The sequence below is a fragment of the Schistocerca serialis genome, chromosome 2 (genome assembly GCF_023864345.2).
Source record: "Schistocerca serialis cubense isolate TAMUIC-IGC-003099 chromosome 2, iqSchSeri2.2, whole genome shotgun sequence".
Lineage (NCBI taxonomy): Eukaryota > Metazoa > Arthropoda > Insecta > Orthoptera > Acrididae > Schistocerca > Schistocerca serialis.
Window position 1 is genome coordinate 452841864 of NC_064639.1, and position 27992 is coordinate 452869855.

Below are 27992 nucleotides of genomic sequence, written 5' to 3' on the forward strand. Positions count from 1 at the left end.
AACCGAAAACAAACTTAGTAGTAGTGTGTGTCGCGACCGTGTGTAGTAGACTGTGGTGTAACTCGGGTCGGGCATTTAATGCAATACCTTGATTTCTTGCTTGTGTTAAACTGACGTGGTCTACTGAAATGCAAAATAAACTAAGAACAAATCAACTAAATATTTTACTTATCCTTTGTTGCCTTTCTCTTTTCATTTAGCCGGAACTAAAAAAATGATTAAAAAGTTAGTAGCATATACACTTTCTAGTTTATACTATGAAGTATTACCTTCCTTACAGTCGTATTCCATTTCCTTGAGTCAGGAATAAGAGTACGCGTATGATCAATTCATATCACCCGCCACAACCAGTTTCGGTGTTGCCCTATAGATGGCAACAAATGTAGTTCATTCACAAATTGATATCGGTAGTAGAAAATGGCGTGTTTCCTCTGTCCTTGTCAGTTTAATTCAGTATTTAGCAACATATATGATTCGTCTATGAAGCTTTACGAGCAGTGCGTGGGATGAAGTGTCACATCGTTTACTGTGTGAAGAAGCGGTTTCGCTGGGTGACGGGTGGAGTGTCGTTCAGTGGAAAACCGTGGAGAGTTTGGAAGTAATATCGAAGAAGAGCTTCGTAAAGGAAGTTCGTATTAGTGCGAAAATTGTGTGGTGCGTGTGAAGAAACGTCATCATGGCGGCAAATAATAGGAATAGAACAGTACACATAACATCGATCTTCTCAAAACTTCACGGTGCGTTCTCGGATGCAGTGACACCCCCGAAGCTCGCCACCGATAAAAGGACGCTGGACAAAACATGGAAGTTAATGGATAAAGTTGTGAAGCTGTGTCAACATCAAAAAATGAACTTGAAAAACTCTCCACCATTTATTTTAGATATTCTTCCTGACACTTATCAACGCTTAAGGCTAATTTATTCGAAGTATGAAGATAAGATGATGGTTCTTCACAGCAATGAACATTTTAACGTATTTATAGTGAACTTGATGAGGAAATGCAAGCAAGCAATTAAACTTTTTAAGGAAGGCAAAGAGAAGATGTTTGACGAGAATTCTCACTATAGACGTAACCTTACGAAACTTAGTTTGGTTTTTAGTCATATGTTAAGTGAACTCAAAGCAATATTCCCTAATGGAACATTTGCTGGTGACCAATTTAGAATCACAAAAAGCGATGCAGCAGAATTCTGGAAAAATAATTTTGGTAACAGGTACAGCAGTCGTTCTTTATTAAATGTTTTCATTCTCCGTCACCCAGCCAGTTACTTTAGTTTCCTTTGAATATCATTTATAATATTGTTAGTCTGTAGTGAGTTTTCCAATTACTTTATAGGTTTTGTGTGTGTGTTATCTTTCTGGGGTTTATATCATGTATGCTTAATAGTTGTTCCACATATTGGACTGATTAGTGACATATTTTAAGAACTTGTTGTATAGTTGCTTGTATTGCACAACAGTTTCAATGTAGTGAAGAATTCATGCCACATATGTAAACGCAAGGCATTGGAAGTATGATGGATTGCAAGATCTTACAATTTTATGGTTTCCTCTCTGAAAAAATGAGTGCAGCTGCACACACAAAATTTGCTTCATTTCATCTACGTCCAGCTGGTAATCGTACACCCCTACTGGTGAAAAATGCATAGGCCTACTTCTAAATATGCAAAAGTATAACATTATTCAACAGATGATTCATATGATATTTGTGTCAGATTAAAGCTATTTACTTGGCTGGGACTTGTGCTTTTCGTATGTAAGTGCTCTACCAACAGAGCTACCCAAGCATAACTCTCAACCCATCTTCACAGCTTTACTTCAGTCAATATCTCATGTCCTACTTTCCAAACAGGACGCTCTGTGTAACCCACTGACTGGCACTCCGAGTTGAGGTCCCTATGTGGGACACAGTTTAAATCTGCCAGGAAGTTTATCAACATACACACCACTGCAGAATAAAAAGTTCATTATGGAAACAGTCTCGCATGCTGTGGCTGAGCCACCTCTCTGCAATATCCGTTCTTCCAGGAGCACTAACCCCATATGTTAGACAGTAGAACTTCTGTGAAATTTGGGAGGTAGGAGATGGAGTGTGGCAGAAGTAAATATGTGAGGATGGGCTGTATGTTGTGCTTGGTTAGGTCATCGGGTAGAGCACTTGCTTGTGAAAGGCAAGGGTCCCGGGTTCGAGTCCTGGTCTGACACACAGTTTTGTTCTGCCAGGAAATTTTCATATTGGCACTCTCTCTGCTGCAGAGTGAAAAATTAATTCTATTGTTGAGACTTAGTTGCTCATGAAATATCCTAGTTGAATTTTCCATTTAGGCCTAGGTGACAGCCAACTACTAAAGTGTGACTCATCATAGTTTAGTTCATGGATATTTAAAGAAAATTCATTCCATTCTATGTAGAAGTTATATGCATCCAGTTTCTTGGGCACTGTTCATTAAGCCACTGCCTTATCCAGGTTGACATAACTGATGTAAACAGGCAATATATTTGTAGTATTTTTGAATGAAACACAAATTTAGGTTTAGCATATTACAGTGGGTGGGCAGGCTGGTGAAATTAATCACATGTAATTCTTGTTGTAGAATTTTATATGAGTTGCTTTATATGATTTATTTTGACATGTTTTGAGAGAGCTGACGCCATCACACTTGTAATAAATAAGCCACAATTGATTGCATACGATGAAGAGAAAGTAATTAAAATGAGAATAATGGATTTGTGCTGAAAGCAGGCCATGTACAAGGTCTCAGGTGGCTTATTTGCAGTCAGATGATGTGAGCCGTATACAAGAGATATGTCACTTTTGAAGCTGTATAGTCACTAAGCATCAAAACCTAATGTTGGGAAAAAAAATTGTCATCCAATTCTACATACTGTGTGTTGGAACAAATGTAATCCCATAGCTTGGCTAGCAAGTGCTCCGAAAATGCTGCTGAGCTACAATACATAGTTTTGTGTATTTCGGAGTTGGAGTATGGGAGCATGGTGATGGACCAAATGTGCTCCAATGCTTCTAGCATCTCATGGACTGTATTCTACTCTAAATTTGAAATGTGAACGTAAGATTTACATAGTGGCCCACCCATGCATTTTTCATAATTCGTGTATGCACCAAAATACTCATAGGTGGTTTGTTAATTAATACAGATTTTCTGAACTGATGTTTCCGTTTCAGTTTTTATAATGAAAAGTGCATTAAATATGGCATGAATGTTGACATTTGGTTATTCTACAAAGCAGTTTGTTACTGACACCTTCATTTCTTATGCACATTAATTGGTTTTGCCAGCTCAAAAATTGCCAAAATAATCTAGATCTTGGGGGTTGCACTACAGAGTAATATCTGCGATACAACTAAATTTGGGGGGAGGGGGTTGGCAAATACTATTCCTCTCTTGCTGAAAGGCAGGAGAAACCACTTGTGATGGAGTAGAATACATTGTCTGGTGGCTTATTGATGTACCATTAAGAATATAACTGGAGACTTTTTTGAGGCAGCCGTAGATTTACCAACTTTTAACATATTATTTCTAATATGTTATACCTTGCCACAGTCATTCATTGATTGTGGAGGTGTTGTTGGCAGACAATAACCTGTAATGTAAAAAATTAAAATCAAATCTAATCAAATGTTGTTCAGTTTTCTCCTGACAAAAAATAGCAAATTTCACTTATCTTTAGTATTTTATGCTGTCCAGTATTTGAAACTTTATGTAAACACTATTTTCTATGTTTATTGCACTTAAACATTCTAATGAAATGGTCTCACAATTTTGTAATTTACATTTTTTCAGCACTCTTGTACCATGGAAAGTATTCAGACAAGTTTTAAATGAAGTTCACCCCATCAGCTCTGGACTCGAAGCCATGGCTTTAAAGTCAACCATAGACCTAACGTGTAATGACTATATATCAAATTTTGAATTTGATGTTTTTACCAGGTAAATAAAAGATACAACTGACTATTATAAATGTAGAGTTGATTGGTAATAATAATGTACTCAGGTGTCCTTTGTTTGTATTTCTTCTATGTATAGTGATCCTAACTTGTTTCTCATGTTGATTGTGCAAACTACACACTGTATACAGCAAGTTTTGATGTGCAGATCTTCATCACTTATACAGTTTCTCAAAATATTAGAACAGTCAAGAGGAACGTGAAAGAAAAAATGGGGAGGGGGCTGTACTGAACTAAGCCATAACTTAAAATTCATGTAAATTAAAAACAAATCCAACACATTTGAAAGATGTAGTATTCATAAGAAATAAGCAACAATTTCCGGGTCGACAGATCCAATGCGTCGGCTTTGACCCGTGACGTAAGGGTGTTGTCGTGTGTGACGTCATGACGGCGCGGAGTTTACTTTGAGTGTGACTGTCTCCAGTTCTGTTTTATCTTATTTTATTTACTTTTCTGATCTGTTCGTTCTATCTCGTGAGATTTTTTTTTAAATTTAAAAACACTTATTACTTATTTTAATTATCTGTTTCCTCGAATTTCTGTTTTAGTTTATTATATTTATCTTTCTGATCTGTTCGTTCTATCCCGTGAGATTTTTTTTTTTAAAAAAAGACAAAAAACACTAATCAGCTACTGAAGCATCTTTATCTTCTATGGGTTGCAGGGGTTACGACCCCTGGGGAGGTGGGTGGGTATTCATGCATGGCTGTCTTCACTTACACGTTGTAGCTACGCAAGGCGTCTAAATTTGTTTATATTTAGTTTGCCCCCCCACCCAAAACACCCCATTTCCCGCGCTTGTCCCGTTAGTGTCATTAGGCTTCTTGTGGAAAGTGTGTGTGTTTGTTTTTGTTTCCGCCATATTTGTGACGTCATGGGTCAAAGCAGACGGGTGGGATCGGACGCTTCTGTATTTCCCAATTTCCAACACAAGTCTTTGAGGGTCCGCAGCTTGTGGTCTAGTGGCTAGCCTTTTTTGTCTCTGGATCATGAAGTCCCATGTTTGATTCCCAGCCAGGTATGGATTTTCTCTTCCTGGGGACTGGGTATTTGTGTTGGCCTCATCATTTCATCATCATCATTTGTGACAGTGGCTAGATTGGACTACGTAAAAATTGGACTGTGAGAACATTAGGACTTTGTACGGGCACTAATGGCCGCGCATTTGAGTGCCCCACAAACTGAACGTCATCACCACAAGTCTTTGAAGTTGACAGCAACTAATATTTGCCTATTATCTGCAAATAATATTTGAAGAAATGTGGAAATGAAATCATTCTGATGCATAATCTATTTAGGTTTAAATATTTGTTTTACCTTATGAGTGAGCATTGGGTTTTGTTATGTATTAGAGATTTACCACAAACTAGTTAGGAAAGTGAGTGAATAATTCAACATTCTACAATACTGGAAAAGTGCAGAAACGGGACAAATGCTGTTTCTTCATATCTTTTTCATAGCATGTCAACAGCTCCTGACATGTGGTGGGAATACAAGTGGGGAGATGAATAGCTTGTGAGAGAATGGCAAGCAAGCAAGCAACATATTTTAGCCAATTTCTAATCTCGGGAGGCAAATCAGTCTATGATGTGTGAAGTTCCCAAAGAAGGTGATCTGAAACTTAGTGTCAGCAACAGAACAGTAAACCTTTATGGTCATGTAAGTCAATGTCTCCTGTCCGAAATTGAACGACAGCCTCAGAAAGTGCGGTGCTTTTAGTGGGAGGGAGGGGATAAGCCTTCAGCAACCTATAGCATCTACTGCAGAAGCTAAAGTATGATTGCTGTGGTGGCTTTGTAAAACTGACAAGTTGCCAATACACTTCCGGTGGAGGTGAACATTCTGATACTGACTAACATGGTCACTGTTCTTAATTGTGACATAAATAGATACCATTAGTATGACAGGCAAGGTACAGTACGTGTTCACTATAGTGTCATTTATAGTCCATTCAATGGAAGAAGAGCTCAGTAGTTGAAATGGGCTCGGTACGACTGTTTTGCACATCTAGCACAACCAATCATGCAATGTAATTTTGCTGTTATATATGTCAGTGACGCAGTGTTGTACAAACTCTGTAGATGACTATTCTATTCAGTCACAGAGCCCAGATCTACCATCGGACTTTGTGCTTCACAGTTAAAGGCTGGCAGCAGCCAGCTGTCAAAAACTTTTACAGTGTAAGAAGTATAGTTTTTCCTCAATATTAACACTTAAGTATCACACCGATTTCCACTTTATTTCTTTTGGGTGAAATAGTGATAAAATCCCTGTCTGGTAAGCCAGTTTTAGGTTTTTTTATATTATCCCTAAATTATGTAGGCCCTAACTCTGACACTATTATGGTTTATCTTCTTTCCTTTTATTGTTACAACTGTCACAAAAACGTTACAAAATACAGTTAATGGTTTTGCCCAGCCAGTGACCATTGTCAGATTGTTCTGTAAATAAAAAAGTGGAGACAACAAGATCGTCTATAAAATCTGCTGTGTAACTATCTCTGTAAAAAAAAAGGGTATTTAAACACACATGCTACCTGCAGCGATGTAAGGTATCTGTTGCATTGTTAGTGTAGGTGTCCAAGCAACAGTAGGTCCAAATTGAGGTAATACAGGTGGAGTGTAATCTTTGTCTATTCACATGTGTATACATGTGTGAAAGAAACAGGAACTTGGACAGATTTTATAGTCACATTCAGTAGACTAACGTAAAATGTTATACAGGCAATTTTGAAATTGGAATATTTGTAGAGAAGTGGTGGGGGGAGTGGTTTATAGGCAGGGTGGGGGTGGTCTGTGGATGATGATACACCATATTATAAAGGTAAATTATTAGAGAGGAGTAACAATTAAGTATAAAAAAATAATGTAATAATGGAAGAAAATTAATTAGGTGCATTTATGTTCATTAGTAGAAATGAGCAAGAGTTGCATGCTGGCATTTAGATTGGGTTAGGTTAAGAGCACAATTTCTTCATAACATGCTGGGCTGGAAAGGACAGCACACAGTGATCAAATACGGCAGGTAAATGCCAAATACTAGATAGATATTTGGGAGCTAGCACAATGAGCATCTGGTGAAAAGTGGATTGCAGCAGTTGAAATAGGTGTCATTGGAGAATTTTTTCTATCTGTTTTGCAGTTTATCAGATTCGTTCAGTGTACAAATTTAAATGGCCATTTTCTCTAAATTCTCGGCTTATCTTTACCCTTTCAGTGCAAACACGTTAATTGTTCTTGAGTAGAGCAAATGTCATGTTTCTATTTCGCAAAACATGCATCAAAAACAATTTTATTACTTCAGTAGGAATATTCTCTATGTTGTGTAGTGACTTTCCTACTCACCTGTGGTATAGGTTTTGTATCGCAATAAAGGCATTCTTTAAAAATGTATTTTTAACTTTTATCAGATGTTATACGTATGTACTTCATGGTGGCAAACTTCTCGTTTCTATGGTTCTGGAGTCCATGACCTTTCATGATTTTGTTATTTGTGGAGTAGACTATTTTCCAGTCATGCTCAGTATTATGGTAATGTGACAGAATGAGTTCTTTCATTATCTGTGATTGCTCTTGTGGGAGATAAACCAACCTATGGATGCCCAAGGAGAAATATGTATATACTCCAGATGTAAAAGTATGAAACTGGAATTTTCCTTTAGATAGGGCTAGCTGTCAGTGTAGGGCCCACGAGACTGCGACTGCAGTGCCATCTGCTTCATGTAACGGCTGATGACGAACGTCAACACGCAGTAAGCCAAGTTCCATGCATTGGTATCTGTTTCAAACACACAAACATGTCGAGTTTTGTAGGTACGAACTATGATTTGCAGACAGCATTGGTTTTCTGTTATCATATGAAGAAAACTGCTGGAAAGTCACATTGAATGCTTGTTGAAGCTTTTGGCGGACATGCTCTTGTGAAAGCACAGTGTTTCAAGCACTTCAAAAAATTCAAAACTGGTGATCTTGACATGAGAAATGATGAGTGCAGGAAACCACAGAAAAAGTTTGAAGAAAACGAATTGCAGGCCTTATTGGATGAATATGATACTCAAACTGAACAGGAACTCACAGAACAATTGAATGTGATGCAGAAAACTGTTTCTCTTCAGTTGAAAGATATGGGAAAGGCGCAGAAAGTGGGAAAATGGGTTCCACATGAACTGAATGAAAGCCAACAAGCAGTTCAAAAGACCACTTGTGAGATGCTACTCGCCAGATACTAAAGAAAGTCATGTCTCCATCGATTAGTGAGTGATGATGAAAAATGGATATATTTTGAGAATCCCAAGCGTCATAAATCGTGGTTGAATTTAGGCAACCCATTGACATCCACTGAAAGACCAAATTGCTTTGGAAAGAAGACAATGCTCTGTGTTTGGTGGGATCCGAAGAGTGTTATCTATTATTAGGTGCTATAGCTTGGTGAAACCGTTAACACTAATCGCTACGAGCAGCAAATGATCGATTTAAATTGAACATTACCTGGAAAACAGCTGGAATATCGAAGAAGGCAACACAGTCATATTGCTCCATGATAACGTTCCATCATATGCAGCAAAATGGTTCAGGGAAACAATTGAGGCGTTCAGTTGAAAATACTAGGGCATGCGGCTTATTCTCCAGACTTGGCTCCATCCGATTATCGTCTATTTACATCACTGGGACACACTCTCACTGAACAACACTTCAATTCGTATGAAAATGGCTTGTTGACTGCCGTGCTTCAAATGAAGAACTGCTTTTTTGGCGTGGCATTCATTGCTAGCAGTTTTTATTGCACATAGTGAAATTAAGAAAATTTATTTGTTCGTGTCTCAGTTTCTGTTCTTAGATAAACTTTAGGATGCAAGTTACTCATTTTCTTAACTTATTCTCCAAACTGTGATTTGTTGCCTGTAAAAAAGACTTATGGTATCTCTCAGATTTTCTCAGGTGCTCTACTGAGTTATTGTTTCGATTTTAAGCATAGTGTTTCAGTGAGTGATCCGAGTGTCTTCTGCAGATGTTGCGAGTTTTGCTATTCTGTGTTGGCATTGCCAGGATTTCACACTGCAAGAACACACAACAGCAAAACTTGCAGCATGTGAAGAAGACATCTGGGTCAGTCATTGATATATTGTGCATAAAATGGAAACAATAACCCAGCAGAACACCCAGATGCACACTACTGACAATGGACTCATTGACATATATATGAGCATGTTCTGAAAGTACTTGACTCCGTAACACAATAATAAAACAGCACAACTCTTTTCACATTGTGGACAAGCAGAAAAAAGTAAAGTTTTCCGCCATGAAATAAACAGGGCAGGCCAAAATTCACTACCTATTGTAGCCTAATTGAATAAAAAGCAAAATATTCCAATTCTGAAGTAATTGGACTCTTTATTGACCTGCAGGTTTACTTAAAACATTCTTTCTTGAGTTGCTTTCCATCTTTGTGGATACATTTTGTCAGATGACTGGAGATGCTTAAGCATACTTGTTTATGCTGTTGCTTATTAGAATCAATGGCTTCAGAGGCATTGTAAATAGCTTTTTCGAAGTGGTTTTGTAGCATACACTTCAACATAACCCTAATCATCATAGGTTATTTGTAGTTCCAGAATGGCATACATGGTCAACATTTCCAGATAGTTCTCTCCAGTTACTGTTTCAGCAAGAATACCTTCACAATTTCAGTGGGTTGTAACAGGCACTGACTTTTGGTCCACCCTGTGTAGGTAGTGCACCTGATAAAATTGAACAAGTTTTTTAAGAGTAATATAAAAGTTGTCTTTAAAATGGCAAATAACATTGAAACACAAATGCAGCATAAATTATTGCAGAGGGGGGCAATTACAAACACTTAAGATTATAAGAAAATTACGCCACAATTGAGATAGGAAATATTTTGGCCAAACACGTAGAAAGTTTATTAGAGAAGACCCATACTCAACCAATAAAACTGCTTCAGATACGCAGTTTGTTAAATGAGAGGCTCATTGAGGAGCTACCTGCTGAAGAAGTAGTGGCTCCAGTCACTGAACTTGACAACAGCTGGTAGAGTAGTGTGCACATATGCCCCTCCATATCTACATCCAGTGAGGGGAAATGGAAGTTTCTGTTTTGAGAAGAAAGGAATGTGATAAACGGGTAACGGACCAGAATAATTCTTCACTGAAGCATACTTCAACAGCTAGAAACAATTTCTCATTTTGATACTCACTGCACCAGCTTCATGACATCCCTATAGTGCCTGGTGTTTAGGTACAATATTAAGCCACTTTGTGCTGTACTTTCCAGTCCTGCCTGCTGTGAGAAAATTGTGTTCTTAACAGCTACACCTTATGACAGAAATGCAGCACCACATAGGTGCCAGCATGCACCACACATTAATTTTGGCTGAAAATATATGAAACTATTTCCTAAAAAGTTGAAACTAAATGCCGACGTGGTTCCTTCATCAAGGCCATGGCCAACCACTCACCCTGTTCTCATAAAAGTGTGCTTATATATTGTTTGTTTGTGTGTGTGTGTGTGTGTGACTTGTACATATTTCAGTTCCTATATTTTCACAATTTGAGCTTAGAAAAGGCTTGCTTGTGAGATTCTCACAGTTTTTCTGAAAGATATAGCTAGAGTGTACCCCAGTTACGGCAGAATAGAATTGCTGCAGTGTGTGTAAACAAAACATGGAATTGTCAATGTGCTAGATCTGTATGGTGAGTAAGGTAATTTAAATTACTGTCAGGGTCTTTATACATGAACAGCTGGATAGTCCATCTACATCTACATGTATACTCTGCAAATCACATTTAAGTGCCTGGCATAGGGTTCATCGAACCACCTTCACAATTCTCTATTATTCCAATCTCGTACAGCGCGCGGAAAGAATGAACACCTATACCTTTCCGTATGAGCTCTAATTTCCCTTATTTTATCGTGGTGATCGTTCCTCCCTATGTAGGTCGGTGCCAACAAAATATTTTTGTATTTGGAGGAGAAAGTTGGTGATTGGAATTTTGTGAGAAGATTCTGTCGCAATGAAAAACGCCTTTCTTTCAACGATTTCCAGCCCAAATCCTGTATCATTTGTGTGACACTCTCTCCCATATTTTGCAATAATACAAACATGCTGCCTTTCTTTGAACTTTTTCGATGTACTCTATCAGTCCTATCTGGTAAGGATCCCACACCGCTCAGCAGTATTCTAAAAGAGGATGGACAAGCGTAGTGTAGGCAGTCTCCTTAATAGGTCTGTTACATTTTCTAAGTGCCCTGCCAATAAAACACAGTCTTTGGTTAGCCTTCCCCCACAACATTTTCTATTTGTTCCTTACAATTTAAGTTGTTCGTAATTGTAATACCTAGGTATTTAGTTGAATTTACGGCTTTTAGATTAGACTGATTTATTGTGTTTAACGAGTTCCTTTTAGCACTCATGTGGATGACCTCACACTTTTCGTTATTCAGGCTCAACTGCCATGTTTCGCACCATTCAGATATTTTTTCTAAATCATTTTGCAGTATGTTTTGATCTTCTGATGACTATTAGTCGATGAACGACAGCGTCATCTGCAAGAAAACTGAAGACGGCTGCTCAGATTGTCTCCCAAATCGTTTATATAGATAAGGAACAGGAAAGGGCCTATAACACTACCTTGGGGAACACCAGAAATCGCTTCCGTTTTACTCAATGACTTTCTGTCAGTTACTACGAACTGTGACCTCTCTGACAGGAAATCACAAATCCAGTCACATAACTGAGACGATATTCCATAACCACGCAATTTCAATACGAGCCGCTTGTGTGGTACAGTGTCAAAAGCCTTCCAGAAATCCAGAAATACGAAATTGATCTGAAATCCCTTGTCAGTAGCACTCAACACTTCATGTGAATAAAGAGCTAATTGTGTTTCACAGGAACGATGTTTTCTAAACCCATGTTGACTGTGTGTCAATAGACAGTTTTCTTCGAGGTAATTCATGATGTTTGAACACAATGTTGTTGTTGTGGTCTTCAGTCCTGAGACTGGTTTGATGCAGCTCTCCATGCTACCCTATCCTGTGCAAGCTTCTTCGTCTCCCAGTACTTACTGCAACCTACAGCCTTCTGAATCTGCTTCGGGTATTCATCTCTTGGTCTCCCTCTACGATTTTTACCCTCCACGCTGCCCTCCAATGCTAAATTTGTGATCCCTTGATGCCTCAGAACATGTTCTACTAACGGGTCCCTTCTTTTTGTCAAGTTGTGCCACAAACTCCTCTTCTCCCCAATTCTATTCAATACCTCCTCATTAGTTATGTGATCTACCCATCTAATCTTCAGCATTCTTCTGTAGCACCACATTTCAAAAGCTTCTATGTTCTTCTTGTCCAAACTATTTATTGTCCATGTTTCACTTCCATACATGGCTACACTCCATACAAATACTTTCAGAAACGACTTCCTGACACTTAAATCTATACTCGATGTTAACAAATTTCTCTTCTTCAGAAACCCTTTCCTTACCATTGCCAGTCTACATTTTATATCTTCTCTACTTCGACCATCATCAGTTATTTTGCTCCCCAAATAGCAAAACTCCTTTACTACTTTAAGTGTCTCATTTCCTAATCTAATTCCCTCAGCATCACCCGAGTTAACTTGTCTACATTCCATTATCCTTGTTTTGCTTTTGTTGATGTTCATCTTATATCATCCTTTCAAGACACTGTCCATTCCTTTCAACTGCTCTTCCAAGTCCTTTGCTGTCTCTGATAGAATTACAATGTCATCGGCAAACCTCAAAGTTTTTATTTCTTCTCCATGGATTTTAATACCTACTCTGAATTTGAATAACATCGGAGAGATGCAACAACCCTGTCTCACTCCCTTCCCAACCACTGCATCCCTTTCATTCCCCTCGACTCTTATAACTGCAATCTGCTTTCTGTACAAATTGTAAATAGCCTTTCGCTCCCTGTATTTTATCCCTGCCATCTTTAGAATTTGAAAGAGAGTATTCCAGTCAACATTGTCAAAAGCTTTCTCTAAGTCTACAAATGCTAGAAACGTAGGTTTGCCTTTCCTTAATCTTTCTTCTAAGATAAGTTGTAAGGTCAGGATTGCCTCACACTATACTTTCTGAAATCCTGGTACATATTGACTTTAACAATATGGGCCTGTAATTTAGTGGATTACTCACACTACCTTTCTTGAGTATTGGTGTGATCTGTGCAAATTTCTAGTCTTTGGGTACGGATCTTTCGTCGAGCGAATGGTTGTATATGATTGTTAAGTATGGAGCTAATGCATCAGTATACTCCAAAAGGAACCTAATTGGTATACAGTCTGGACCAGAAGACTTGCTTTTATTAAGTGATTTAAGTTGCTTCACTACTCCGAGGATATTTACTTCTTCGTTACTCATGTCGGCAGCTTTTCTTGATTTGAATTCTGGAATATTTACTTTTTCTTCTTTTGTGAAGGTATTTCGGAAGACTGCTTTGGCAGCACTGTCTTCAGTAGTATCTCCATTGCTATCGCGCAGAGGAGGCATTGATTGTTTCTTGCCGCTAACAAGGGAACCTCCCCATCGCAACCCCCCTCAGATTTAGTTATAAGTTGGCACAGTGGATAGGCCTTGAAAAACTGAACACAGATCAATTGAGAAAACAGGAAGAAGTTGTGTAGAACTGTGAAAAAATAAGCAAAATATACAAACTGAGTAGTTCAAGGGAAGATAAGCAACAATAAGGACGATAGGAATGCAGGGGCGCCGTGGTCTCGTGGCAACGTGAGCAGCTGCGGAACGAAAGGTCCTAGGTTCAAATCTTCCATCAAGTGTAAATTTTAATTTTTTATTTTCAGTTTATGTGACACTCTTATGTTTTTATCACTTTTTTGGGAGTGATTATCACATCCACAAGAAAACCTAAATCGGGCAAGGTAGAAGAATCTTTTTATCCATTTGCCAAGTGTACAAGTTAGGTGGGTCGACAACATATTCCTGTCATGTGACGCACATGCCGTCACCAGTGTCGTATAGAATATATCAGATGTGTTTTCCTGTGGAGGAATCGGTTGACCTATGACCTTACGATCAAATGTTTTCTGTTCCCATTGGAGAGGCACGTCCTTTTGTCTACTAATCGCACGGTTTTGCAGTGCGGTCGCAAAACACAGACACTAAACTTATTACAGTGAACAGAGATGTCAATGAACGAACGGACAGATAATAACTATGCAAAAATAAAGAAAGTAAAATTTTCAGTCGAGGGAAGGCTTGAACCAAGGATCTCTCGTTCAGCAGCTGCTCACGCTACCACGGGACCACGACGCTTCTAAGCACACTTCGTCCATGATGTTGCTTATGTGCCCCATGGACTACTCAGTTTGTATATTTTGCTTATTTTTTCACAGTTCCACACAACTTCTTCCCGTTTTCTCAATTGATCTGGGTTCGGTTTTTCAAGGCCTATCCACTGTGCCAACTTATAACTAAATCTGAGGGGGGTGCGATGGGGAGGTTCCCTTCTAAGATACTTAACATACAACCGGAATCTCTTTGGATTTTCTGCCAGGTTTTGAGACAACGTTTCGTTGTGGAAACTGTTATAGGCATCTCGCGTTGAAGTCCGTGCTAAATTTCGAGCTTCTGTAAAAGATCACCAATCTTGGGGATTTTATGTCTGTTTAAATTTGGCATGTTTGTTTCGTTGTTTCTGCAACAGTGTTCTAACCCGTTTTGTGTACCAAGAAGGATCAGCTCCGTCGCTTGTTAATTTATTTGGTATAAATCTCTAAATTGCTGCTGATACTATTTCTTTGAATTTAAGCCGCATCCGGTCTACACTTTTATGCAGAAGTCAGTTTATGATATGTACGTTATTTGTTATGTTCATCATTTTTCAGTGTTTTTGTCAACACTGTAAACAAAATTGATATCTGGCACCATGACAGCCATGAACAAATAATCTGGAAAATTATCTGTTTTTGAGGTCTAATACAGTTCATAGTGTGCTTTGCCATAAAACCACTAACAAACCATGTCTTGTTGAGTTGTAAAACTCCCTTTTTCCCATCAAACGTGGGCTTCCATACGAGCAATTTGTGTTACAGTAAACCACCATTGCCTGTCTGTTTAGGGCACATTTGATTATTTCAGGTGCAGTTTCTTCTGTTGTTTGAACCTAGTCTTGATCACCACTTAATGACTCTTATAACTACTTGTAGAAAATGTTTTTAAACTTGAATGAGGAACACAGTTTTAATCTGCCAGGAAGTTTCAGTTTTTAAACTTTTATTTCTCTTGAAACTTTTGAGTTTGATTTCAGTAACTGATTTTATTTTTTTCTGCCTAAGTAGTGGTAGTGTTTGTGTTCCTTGGATCATTGTGAAGGCTACTACAGGCACCTGCTTAATATTTCAGATAATCATAATGCGTCATTTTCTCTCTCATTATCATGGATACTATACTGATCTTGGTTGCACAGAATATCATAAAAAAAGGTTAATCAGGCAGGTCTGTAAGCATATTTCCAGCAGTTGCACAAATCTTATCATGCTTACAGCTTTTGTAGTGGCACATGTTTAGAAAGGCAGTGACATTAAAGCAGAAGTGCAAACAATAGCTGTATCTCATTTGACTATTGAAGATAAACTCTAGTTGACGTGTTGTCATTAGTATTCCCAAGGGACAGGAAGTTTAATGGTCAGTAGCAAAAGTTGTTTGGCTTCTCCTACAATTCACTCAAGGTGCATCAACTATGATCTGTTGTACTGAAATTCCAAGCTTTGGATTCACCACAGTTGCACTTAAGATGTGTAGCAGATTGCTTGATCAACTTTAAAATTTAGTAACATCTGTGAGCACATTACAAATAAACACAGTTCTGTGCAAATAGTGACATAAGTTGAAATCAAAGTATTTCATAAATTTTCTTTGTGTGAGAGATTGTGCCATAATATGAAAACTATCAACATTTCAACTACCGTTGCAAGCAGTCTTCTTCAGTGTAATTACTTTTGCTTCCAGAGGGAACAGAGGTGTTGTCATGAGGCAACCTGCACTATATCTGGAATATTTCTCAGCTTGTTATTGCACAGAAATGAGAGATTTCTCGGTAGTAATATATTTGTTTTCGTCTATTGATTACTCTCTGCACTTGAGCTCCTTAAATGGTGTAGAGGTATATCCACCAAGGTGGTGGTCACTGTTGCACATTTATCAAATGGGTGTTCATTGTCAAGAGTGTTAATGCATGAAGAATGAGAAGCGAACGTGACCTGAGAATTATTTTTCCTTATAATGGAAGGGGTTGGTGTAAGAAAGGGCTAACCCTTGAGAGCAGAGTTTTGAATTATTGGGTGTTATATGTTTGGTTAAGCCGTAAATCACAGTGACCTTATTTGTGACTTTTTCTGTGAATTGTTCCACTGTGTTTTGGTTATCTAATCTGTCATATGAGTAAAAGTACTGTGTATTGTTAAGCCCTACAAAATTGTTTACTTACAACATTGTCCCTACTATCGTGGGTTGTCACTGTATTCACCAAAAAGTATCTCGAAAAGTTATGAGAGCAAATACATATTTTGTACAATCTTACGTCAGTGACTATTGTTGATTAGGGAAGCTAAATGTAAAAAAGAAAGAAAACTACTGTAATAATATTCACAAAGTGACACTGCTATGTTTTCTATAGGGACTGAATTACTATGCCAAGGGCCGATTACACCAGTGTCGATTAAAAAGCTGGATAACTGAGGGTCCCGTGATCACGGTTAAAGCTTAATCGCAGTTGAATTGTCTGTACTGCACCAATGTTAAACGCTGGATAGCAGAACACATTCAGCCAACCAGGAATTTGACCGCAGTTAACTCCATGTGATACAAAGGAAAGCACCCATTATACATGCACAAATAATCATACTCACTGTCTGTGATACATTAGTACACTTTTCAGTTTATTGTCATGTGGGTACTGATACTGTCCCATGAAGAACAAGAAAAGGAGGCATAATTTCTTAAATTTTGAAACTGATATCGTTTTAGAGCTTATCAACTGTAATGCGAAACTTTTAGAAAAATGAGTGGATGTAGTGGTAAGAAGATTCAGGACTTGTCAATGTCTGGGACAGAAAACAATGCTGTAAGTGATGTAACATACATACTGTTGTTGTGGTCTTCAGTCCTGAGACTGGTTTGATGCAGCTCTCCATGCCACTCTATCCTGTGCAAGCTTCTTCCATCTCCCATACTTACTGCAACCTACATCCTTCTGAATCTGCTTAGTGTATTCATCTCTTGGTCTCCCTCTACGATTTTTACCCTCCACGCTGCCCTCCAATGCTAAATTTGTGATCCCCTGATGCCTCAGAACATGTCCTACCAACTGGTCCCTTCTTCTTGTCAACTTGTGCCACAAACTCCTCTTCTCCCCAATTCTATTCAATACCTCCTCATTAGTTATGTGATCTATCCATCTAATCTTCAGCATTCTTCTGTAGCACCACATTTCGAAAGCTTCTATTCTCTTCTTGTCCAAGCTATTTATTGTCCATGTTTCACTTCCATACTTGGTTACACTCCATACAAATATTTTCAGAAATGACTTCCTGACACTTGAATCTATACTCGGTGTTAACAAATTTCTATTCTTCAGAAACACTTTCCTTGCCATTGCCAGTCTACATTTTATATCCTCTCTTCTTCGACCATCATCATTTATTTTGTTCCCCAAATAGCAAAACTCCTTTACTACTTTGTGTCTCATTCCCTAATGTAATTCCCTCAGCATCACCTGACTTAATTTGACTACATTCCATTATCCTCATTTTGCTTTTGTTGATGTTCATCTTATATCCTCTTTTTCAAGACTCTGTCCATTCTGTTCAACTGCTCTTCCAAGTCCTTTGGTGTCTCTGACAGAATTACAATGTCATCAGCGAACCTCAAAGTTTTTATTTCTTCTCCATGGATTTTAATACTTACTCCGAATTTTTCTTTTGTTTCCTTTACTGCTTGCTCAATATACAGATTGAATAACATCGGGGAGAGGCTACAACCCTGTCTCACTCCCTTCCCAATCACTGCTTCCTTTTCTATATCCATAATCCTGATGTTGCATTGACTACCATTACTTTGAAGTAACGTAGTTCATCACATAATTTCTAGATCGAGATTTGTTTCGTAATTTCATTCGAATGGAAGAGGAGATTTCTTTGAAGCTGCTCATCACCATTAAATAAGATATTTACCAACAATATACAAACGTGAGGCAGTTGATAAAACCTTGAGATAGGTATATAATATTTTTCATGAAGTTTCATAATAACAAAAATTTCTAGTCTGTAACTTGTTTACACTCTGACATAGACTGACAGTCGTGTTAAGATTTCTGGTCACCGGAATAATGTTACAGCCTTTGCACTGAGAATTACAGTGAATATATCATTTGTAATGACTAACACTTTTTATTGCATGTAATACGTCTATTAAATTAAGAAGAAAGTCCCAGAATCTTTTAGAAAACATAATATGGGGGAAAAAGTTGAAAATAGGTGGATGTGAACGTATTAGCTATTTCACCCCTTTATAGGTGCAATTTTGAAAAATCCTTTCTTAAACAAAACCTACCGTATTCGATCAAAACCACCTCCAGATGTCAAGTCTTCTATCCTTAGTGTTTTAGTGTGGATGATGATGATGATGATGATGATGATGATGATGATGATACATTGTGAGTGTGCACGCACTCGCGCACACACACACACACACACACACACACACACACACACACACACACACACCGCTTTACGAAAACCATAAAAAAGTAACCTTTAAATGCTTAAAGCCTCCAGCCCCAGTGCTCCCCATAGACAGGGTTTTTAGTATATTCCTCATGGCCCTCCCTTCTACCATTGTACAAAAATTTGTGACTAAATGAATTAATTTTCCTTCTTTGACTGGACTAAGTACTCTTATCATAGAAAACAAATGGACCAAAATCTCTTACTTGTGGTACAGAATTTGACCATCTCTGTAATTATATTTTGCTGAAAGTCACAGAGTGGTACAAACTCTGCGGTAACCACAACTGCAAAACAGAGGAAAGATATGTTTTTATAATTTCAGTGAACACGGCCGTGCACAGAACGAACATACATTTCTGGTGTGCTCACATTATTAATACAAAAAAACTGAAAACAGGCACTCAGTATAACAAGCTCACTGTTGTTAACACTCCCGATCTTATTTTATTGCGATTGTGTTTGAAATAATTGACAGAGCTTTTCTATCCTGTATGAATTTGTGTCTAGTTAAGGGTTTTGTAAACAGATCTGCCAACTGTCCATCATAAAAAAACATAGCAGACTTGACTCAATGTCCTCAACATGTTCTGGTACATAGCAATATTCAATGTCTATGTGTTCAGTATCTTTGTGCAAGCGAATAGCACTTTGATTAAGGTCACAAAGTCTAGGTTTGAAGCAATCAGTTATCGCTCAGAATTTTGCTTCACGTGGATGTCAAGTTTTTAAAAACCAGCAGATGCTTGCAGAATTTATCAGCTTCATCTTTTCATTTTCTTTCACTTGTTCACTAGAATCATCCTTTCCAGATTCCTCTCGAATATCTTTGCAGCGAAGTCCCCCAGGTGAAATTGAGCATATCTCTTGTTCCACAGTTAAGCCATGGGTTTCTTCTTCATTGAGAGAGATATTTGCAGTAGATTATAGTTTCCTTTGAATCAGGATTGCGGAGACGATAATAATTGGTACTATAACCATGGTTGCCAACCATAATCAAAGAAATTTATTTACTATCCGATTTTGGCGTAAATTGACCAGGAATGTGTACATATGTGCTGATCTGAACTCCCTCGTGTTAAAGGCGGAGGTTTTACAAACCATTTTTCATATGTAATAACATTTTTTGCTTTACATGGTCAATGATTTAAGATGTATGCAGCACAATTTACTGCCTTGCCCATAATTCTTGCGATAAGCCTGTATTCAATAACATAGTACGCATACTCAGCAATGGACATGGTTCCTCGCTCAATGTGGCCACTCTGCTGTGGTGTGTACAAACTTGTCTTCTTATGAGTTTTTCCTTTTTGCTTGAAATAATCTTCAAATTGCCTATTTATGAATTCAGTTCCATTTTCATTTCTTAGAACTCTGATTTTGTTTCCTGTTTGTCGTTCAGCCCATCTCTGAAACGGGAAAAACACTGGAAAAGTATCATGTTCACATTTAAGAAAATACACAATCTGTATGAAGTGCAATCGTCCTTGAAAACTGTGAACAAATGTGCACCTCCAAGAGATGGTTTTCTCATCCACATACTTAAATTTGAAGTTAAAACTCTAAATTTGAATGACACATTTTTCTATTCATCCTGTCTTACTGACATGTTTCACAATAAAGATCTTCATTTTTAAGCCAGGAATTAAATTCAAATCAGCCGCATTCTTCAGACCTTTGAAATGGATGTGTCCAAGTCTCCTATGCCAGATCATTGGGGAATCCAAGGAAGCAGTATTTGCTTTTAGTTCGTCTGTACGTTTAACCATCATTTGAGAACACTGATTGTCCATCTTAATTCCTGCTGCAACTAGACTTGAATTTGCGAACTTCCCCCGCCCCCCCCTCCCCCCCCCCCCCCCCCCCCCCCCACACACACACACACACTTGAAATACATTTCTCTTTAGCTTAGGAATGTAAAATGAGTTTTCCAAGAGTGCAAAGTTTCCATTTTCTGCCAACTAAACACAGTAATTCAGTGGATTCAATGCCTTCTACCATAACTGTGGAGTTGTTTCCAATTTGAACAAGAGTCATCATATTGAATGGGATCAAAAGTGTTGAACCAGTCTCTCTGTGTGACATCCTATCTTTCGATGCAGCACTATCAGTCAACCAAATATTTTCATGACCTAAGGTACAAATATTTGCTTGTTCTTCTTATAGTCTGCTGCTTAGTAGTATCAGTTTTCAAGCTGTTTTTTTGCTAAAAGTTTGCTGCACTTCGATTTAAACTGATCCCATTTGTGACATAACAACATTCAACATCTTTTCTACTGACCATGTTAGACTAATTGATATCCTTGAATTGAACTTACTTATTTTTCCCACATTAGTTGCTGTGAATCCTGTTGACATTTCATCACACTTTTAAAGTTTCTGTTACTCTTTCAGTAATCTCGAAGTAAAATTTTCTAATATTTGTTGATCTTCAGTATGAGCCCCATGCAGATGAAAAATTTCCGAATTTCCCTGGCAGACTTCCCAAAATTTTAGCCATTTTGTTAACTTCTGGAACTGGTTCACCTGTATCAGCTAGCACTTGTCCCAAAGATTAAACGTGACTGATGGGCTGTGCAGTTGTGTCTGTTGGCAACATTCTGTAATCAAAAAACGCCTGCTTTGAGGCCATTTCATCAACTTCAGTTTACTGTCTTTGAATAGTCTTTGATCTGGGGCACATTTCAGCTGCATTTACGCTTGTTATAATGCATTGCAATTTGTCATATTCCATCACAGAAGGTATAACGAGCATCACATTAACGTTGAAGCCATCCCAAGCTATTTGACTCTCATCTGCTTCATTTGGCCCCAGTTTCTCCTTCATGATATCAAGAACTTTTTCAACATGAAAAATAATGTGCAACTTACCGTCAAATTTCTGGATGCAATAACTTAGTGTAGCCATCTTCGTGCAAATTTGAACATAAATCAAACTTATATTACTTGTTCAAAACCAACAATGAAGGTTTTCCACATAAGACCAGTTAAATATGACAGTCCCAGAACATGAGCATCAAAATTCAAGCATCACAGTCCACTCAAAAAACCTAGTAAATTCACAAAATAGATGTATATGATTGCCTGGGTCCATAGCCTGTTGTCTGTAATTATATTTTGCTGAAAATCACAGAGCATAACAAACTCAGTCAAATAACAAATGCCCTTTGTATCGGAACCAAAAAGGACACAGTAACCATGATGACAAAAAAAAGTAAATATATATTTTTGTATTGTCGCAGAACACAACTGTGCACAGTGTTAACATACGTCTGTGGTGTGTTCACACTATGAATATGCAAATCCTAGAAATAGCCACTCAATATAACAAGCTCACTCTTGTCAACAGACCACACCTTATATTCCCTGGATCAGTACATTTGCAATTCATTGCTGCTATGCTGTCAGTTGATTCTTCTGAGTGCATTCCATGGACCAAATCACCATTTTTATCTTGGTATGAATGCTCAAAATTAAGAATTACCATATATGCTGGAATACATAATCATGAAAAATTTATTTCAGTAGAAGAGAAAATTCAATATTGTGTTCACTGTGTTGTGTATTAAACTTTACTATCCTAACTCCTAAAAAGTGACCACTACCTCCATGCCACTTTCCTCAGCTATGGTGACATCTGATAATCATTTAAATGATATATATATATATATATATATATATATATATATATATATATATATATATATATATATATATAAAGATGATGTGACTTACCAAACGAAAGCGCTGGCACGTCGATAGACACACAAACATACACACAAAATTCAAGCTTTCGCAACAAACTGTTGCCTCATCAGGAAAGAGGGAAGGAGAGGGAAAGACGAAAGGAAGTGGGTTTTAAGGGAGAGGGTAAGGAGTCATTCCAATCCCGGGAGCGGAAAGACTTACTTTAGGGGGAAAAAAGGACGGGTATACACTCGCGCGCACACACACACACACACACACACACACACACACACACACACACACACACATATATATCCATCCACACATATACAGACACAAGCAGACATATTTGGTCTTTGTGTGTGTGTGTGTGTGTGTGTGTGTGTGTGTGTGTGTGTGTGTGTGTGTGTGTGTGTGTGTGTGTGTATATATATAGAAAATAGAGGGAAACATTCCACGTGGGAAAAATATATTTAAAAACAAAGATGATGTGACTTACCATACGAAAGCGCTGGCAGGTCGATAGAAACACAAACAGACACATACGTACACACAAAATTCAAGCTTTCGGAACAAACTGTTGCCTCATCAGGAAAGAGGGAAGGAGAGGGAAAGACGAAAGGAAGTGGGTTTTAAGGGAGAGGGTAAGGAGTCATTCCAATCCCGAGAGCGGAAAGACTTACCTTGGGGGAAAAAAGGACGGGTATACACTCGCGCGCGCACACACACACATATCCATCCACACATATCCATCCTCACATATACAGACACAAGCAGACATATTTAAAGACAAAGAGTTTGGGCAGAGATGTCAGTCGAGGCGGAAGTGCAGAGGCAAAGATGATGTTGAATGACAGGTGAGGTATGAGAGGCGGCAACTTGAAATTAATGGAGATTGAGGCCTGGTGGGTAACGGGAAGAGAGGATATATTGAAGAGCAAGTTTCCATCTCCGGAGTTCGGATAGGTTGGTGTTGGTGGGAAGTATCCAGATAACCCGGACGGTGTAACACTGTGCCAAGATGTGCTGGCCGTGCACCAAGGCATGTTTAGCCACAGGGTGATCCTCATTAGCAACAAACACTGTCTGCCTGTGTCCATTCATGCGAATGGACAGTTTGTTGCTGGTCATTCCCACATAGAATGCATCACAGTGTAGGCAGGTCAGTTGCTAAATCACGTGGGTGCTTTCACATGTGGCTCTGCCTTTGATCGTGTACACCTTCCGGGTTACAGGACTGGAGTAGGTGGTGGTGGGAGGGTGCATGGGACAGGTTTTACACTGGGGGCGGTTACAAGGATAGGAGCCAGAGGGTAGGGAAGGTGGTTTGGGGATTTCATAGGGATGAACTAACAGGTTACGAAGGTTAGGTGGACGGCGGAAACACACTCTTGGTGGAGTGGGGAGGATTTCATGAAGGATGGATCTCATTTCAGGGCAGGATTTGAGGAAGTCGTATCCCTGCTGGAGAGCCACATTCAGAGTCTGGTCCAGTCCCGGAAAGTATCCTGTCACAAGTGGGGCACTTTTGTGGTTCTTCTGTGGGGGATTCTGGATTTGAGGGGATGAGGAAGTGGTTCTGGTTATTTGCTTGTGTACCAAGTTGGGAGGGTAGTTGCGGGATGCGAAAGCTGTTGTCAGGTTGTTGGTGTAATGGTTCAGGGATTCCGGACTGGAGCAGATTCGTTTGCCACGAAGACCTAGGCTGTAGGGAAGGGACCGTTTGATGTGGAATGGGTGGCAGCTGTCATAATGGAGGTACTGTTGCTTGTTGGTGGGTTTGATGTAGACGGACGTGTGAAGCTGGCCATTGGACAGGTGGAGGTCAACGTCAAGGAAAGTGGCATGGGGGAGTAGGACCAGGTGAATCTGATGGAACCAAAGGAGTTGAGGTTGGAGAGGAAATTCTGGAGTTCTTCTTCACTGTGAGTCCAGATCATGAAGATGTCATCAATAAATCTGTACCAAACTTTGGGTTGGCAGGCCTGGGTAACCAAGAAGGCTTCCTCTAAGCGACCCATGAATAGGTTGGCGTACGAGGGGGCCATCCTGGTACCCATGTCTGTTCCCTTTAGTTGTTGGTATGTCTGGCCTTCAAAAGTGAAGAAGTTGTGGGTCAGGATGAAGCTGGCTAAGGTGATGAGGAAAGAGGTTTTAGGTAGGGTGGCAGGTGATCGGCGTGAAAGGAAATGCTCCATCGCAGCGAGGCCCTGGACGTGCGGAATATTTGTGTATAAGGAAGTGGCATGAATGGTTACAAGGATGGCTTCCGGGGGTAACACATTGGGTAAGGATTCCAGGCATTCGAGAAAGTGGTTGGTGTCTTTGATGAAGGATGGGAGACTGCATGTAATGGGTTGAAGGTGTTGATCTACGTAGGCAGAGATAAGTTCTGTGGGGGCTTGGTAACCAGCTACAATGGGGCGGCCGTGATGATTGGGTTTGTGGATTTTAGGAAGAAGGTAGAAGGTAGGGGTGCGGGGTGTCGGTGGGGTCAGGAGGTTGATGGAGTCAGATGAAAGGTTTTGCAGGGGGCCTAAGGTTCTGAAGATTCCTTGAAGCTCCGCCTGGACATCGGGAATGGTGTTACCTTGGCAAACTTTGTATGTGGTGTTGTCTGAAAGCTGACGCAGTCCCTCAGCCACATACTCCCGACGATCAAGTACCACGGTTGTGGAACCCTTGTCCGCCGGAAGAATGACGATGGATCAGTCAGCCTTCAGATCACGGATAGCCTGGGCTTCAGCAGTGGTGATGTTGGGAGTAGGATTAAGGTTTTTTAAGAAGGATTGAGATGCAAGGCTGGAAGTCAGAAATTCCTGGAAGGTTTGGAGAGGGTGATTTTTGAGGAAGATGAGGTGGGTCCTGCTGCGACGGAGGACGGAACTGTTCCAGGCAGGGGTCAATTTGGATGGTGTCTTGGGGAGTTGGATCATTAGGAGTAGGATTAGGATCATTTTTCTTCGTGGCAAAGTGATATTTCCAGCAGAGAGTACGAGTGTAGGACAGTAAATCTTTGACGAGGGCTGTTTGGTTGAATCTGGGAGTGGGGCTGAAGGTGAGGCCTTTGGATAGGACAGAGGTTTCGGATTGGGAGAGAGGTTTGGAAGAAAGGTTAACTACTGAATTAGGGTGTTGTGGTTCCAGATTGTGTTGATTGGAATTTTGAGGTTTTGGAGGGAGTGGAGCTGGAAGTGGGAGATTGAGTAGATGGGAGAGACTGGGTTTGTGTGCAATGAGAGGAGGTTGAGGTTTGCTGGGAAGGTTGTGAAGGGTGAGTGAGTTGCCTTTCCGGAGGTGGGAAACCAGGAGATTGGATAGTTTTTTGAGGTGGAGGGTGGCATGCTGTTCTAATTTACGGTTGGCCTGTAGGAGGATGCTCTGAACAGTGTTTGTAGTGTGTGTATATATTAAAACAAAGATGATGTGACTTACCAAACGAAAGCGCTGGCACGTCGATAGACACACAAACATACACACAAAATTCTAGCTTTCGCAACCAACCGTTGCCTCGTCAGGAAAGAGGGAAGGAGAGGGAAAGACGAAAGGATTTGGGTTTTAAGGGAGAGGGTAAGGAGTCATTCCAATACCGGGTGCGAAAAGACTTACCTTAGGAGGAAAAAAGGACAGGTATACACTCCCACACACACACACATCCATCCACACATATACAGACACAAGCAGACATGTACAGAGGCAAAGAGTTTGGGCCAGAGAATTACCATATCTGCTGGAATACATAATCATGAAAAATTTATTTCAGTAGAAGAGAAAATTCAATATAGTGTTCACTGTGTTGTGTATTAAACTTTCCTAGATCTCTGCCCAAACTCTTTGCCTCTGTATATGTCTGCTTGTGTCTGTATATGTGTGGATGGATATGTGTGTGTGTGCGCGAGTGTATACCCGTACTTTTTTCCCCCTAAGGTAAGTCTTTCCGCTCCCGGGATTGGAATGACTCCTTACCCTCTCCCTTAAAACCCACATCCTTTCGTCTTTCCCTCTCCTTCCCTCTTTCCTGATGAGGCAACAGTTTGTTGCGAAAGCTTGAATTTTGTGTGTATGTTTGTGTTTGTTTGTGTGTCTATCGACGTGCCAGCGCTTTCGTTTGGTAAGTCACATCATCTTGGTTTTTAGATATATTTTTCCCATGTGAATGTTTCTCTCTCTCTCTCTCTCTCTCTCTCTCTCTCTCTCTCTCTCTCTATAATTGTAGCGCTGTGTGGTAATAAGTAAATACATTAACCATTTTTTCTTTAGAATCAGTACCACTCAAGTGATGTAGTGATGCCCATGCACTACTGAAAATATCTTTTAACTGTGGCAAAAAATTTAATGCAAGAGCATGTGACATTTAAGGATTTACAATAATCTGGAGGTGGGGGAACAACAATTATCTTTGATAGATATCTTTATAATTGAACTTTGGTTCACTTTCTGTTGTTTTATTCATTTCTTATTTAATTTGTGAACATAGTAGTGTAGACGACAACATTTATGAACTTCACCAAAACGGATGAAACATAGTTAATGGAAGAAAGCAATAGTTGAAAGAATTTTAATCTTAAATTCATTGCTATTTGCCATAGTAACTGCACATCAAGAAATATTGGAAGTGTCAAGTGGAATGATATGAGAATGATAACCTGTTTGTGTAGGGAGGAAGTAGAGAAGTGTCAGTTCAGAGCTATTTTTACATTTTCTTCTATGCAGGCTTAAATACTGGCCCAAGGATGTAGTTTCACAGCTGTTGTAATAAATGTACTCAAGTGTATTTTCTTTTTTAAACAGGTTATTTCAGCCTTGGAACACACTGCTTAGGAACTGGCAAATCCTGGCAGTAACACATCCTGGCTATGTGGCATTTCTGACATATGATGAAGTGAAGGCTCGGTTACAAAAATATATCAATAAGCCTGGAAGGTAATTATATGAAGTATTTTTGTATTATGAATTCATGAGGAATTTGAGAACCCTACTGGAAAAGTAATGCTTTGGATACAGTAGTCTTCAATGTCTGTCTTTGCAAACTCTACAGAAGTGATGCAGTATCTCTCTCTTCTCTCCCTCTCCCTCTCCCTCTCCCTCTCCCTCTCCCTCTCCCTCTCCCTCTCCCTCTCCCTCTCCCTCTCCCTCTCCCTCTCCCTCTCCCTCTCCCTCTCCCTCTCCCTCTCCCTCTCCCTCTCCCCCTCCCTTTTTTTTTGTTTGAGAAATTTACCCAGAAGTGTCTCAGCTTCTTAATCCTTGACACCTGTTGTTATAATGCTCATACTGTTACTGGTTGATATTACTTTAAATGGGTTATTGGTAGGTGAATGCCATGCCATATTTTAAATCTGAATTTCTTGTACACATTGCCAATGAACAGGAATTACTAAATTAGGTCCGGATGAAAGTCTACAAACTTCCTTTGATCACAAATACAACATTGTACATTACACTAAGAGAAAAATGAATTGTTCAATTTCGACAAAACTAGTATTTGTAATTTATTTGGCATATAAATTTAAAAGAATGCGAAATATCTATCTTACAAATATCTGTTACAT

The 27992-nt window shown here is 39.2% G+C and overlaps 1 protein-coding gene across 5 annotated transcripts in view; it reads left to right on the top strand.

Annotated features, from left to right (window-relative positions):
* Positions 1 to 411: 411 nt before the first annotated feature.
* LOC126457332 (E3 ubiquitin-protein ligase CBL) overlaps positions 412 to 27992 on the top strand; it is a 181277-nt gene continuing 153696 nt past the window's right edge. For all 5 annotated transcript variants that reach the window (XM_050093538.1, XM_050093541.1, XM_050093540.1 and 2 more), the window contains exons 1-3: positions 412 to 1215; positions 3808 to 3954; positions 27235 to 27366. In XM_050093538.1, the coding sequence (XP_049949495.1) occupies positions 677 to 1215; positions 3808 to 3954; positions 27235 to 27366 (818 nt within the window). In that variant the 5' untranslated portion in view covers positions 412 to 676. The remainder of the gene's footprint in view (positions 1216 to 3807; positions 3955 to 27234; positions 27367 to 27992) is intronic.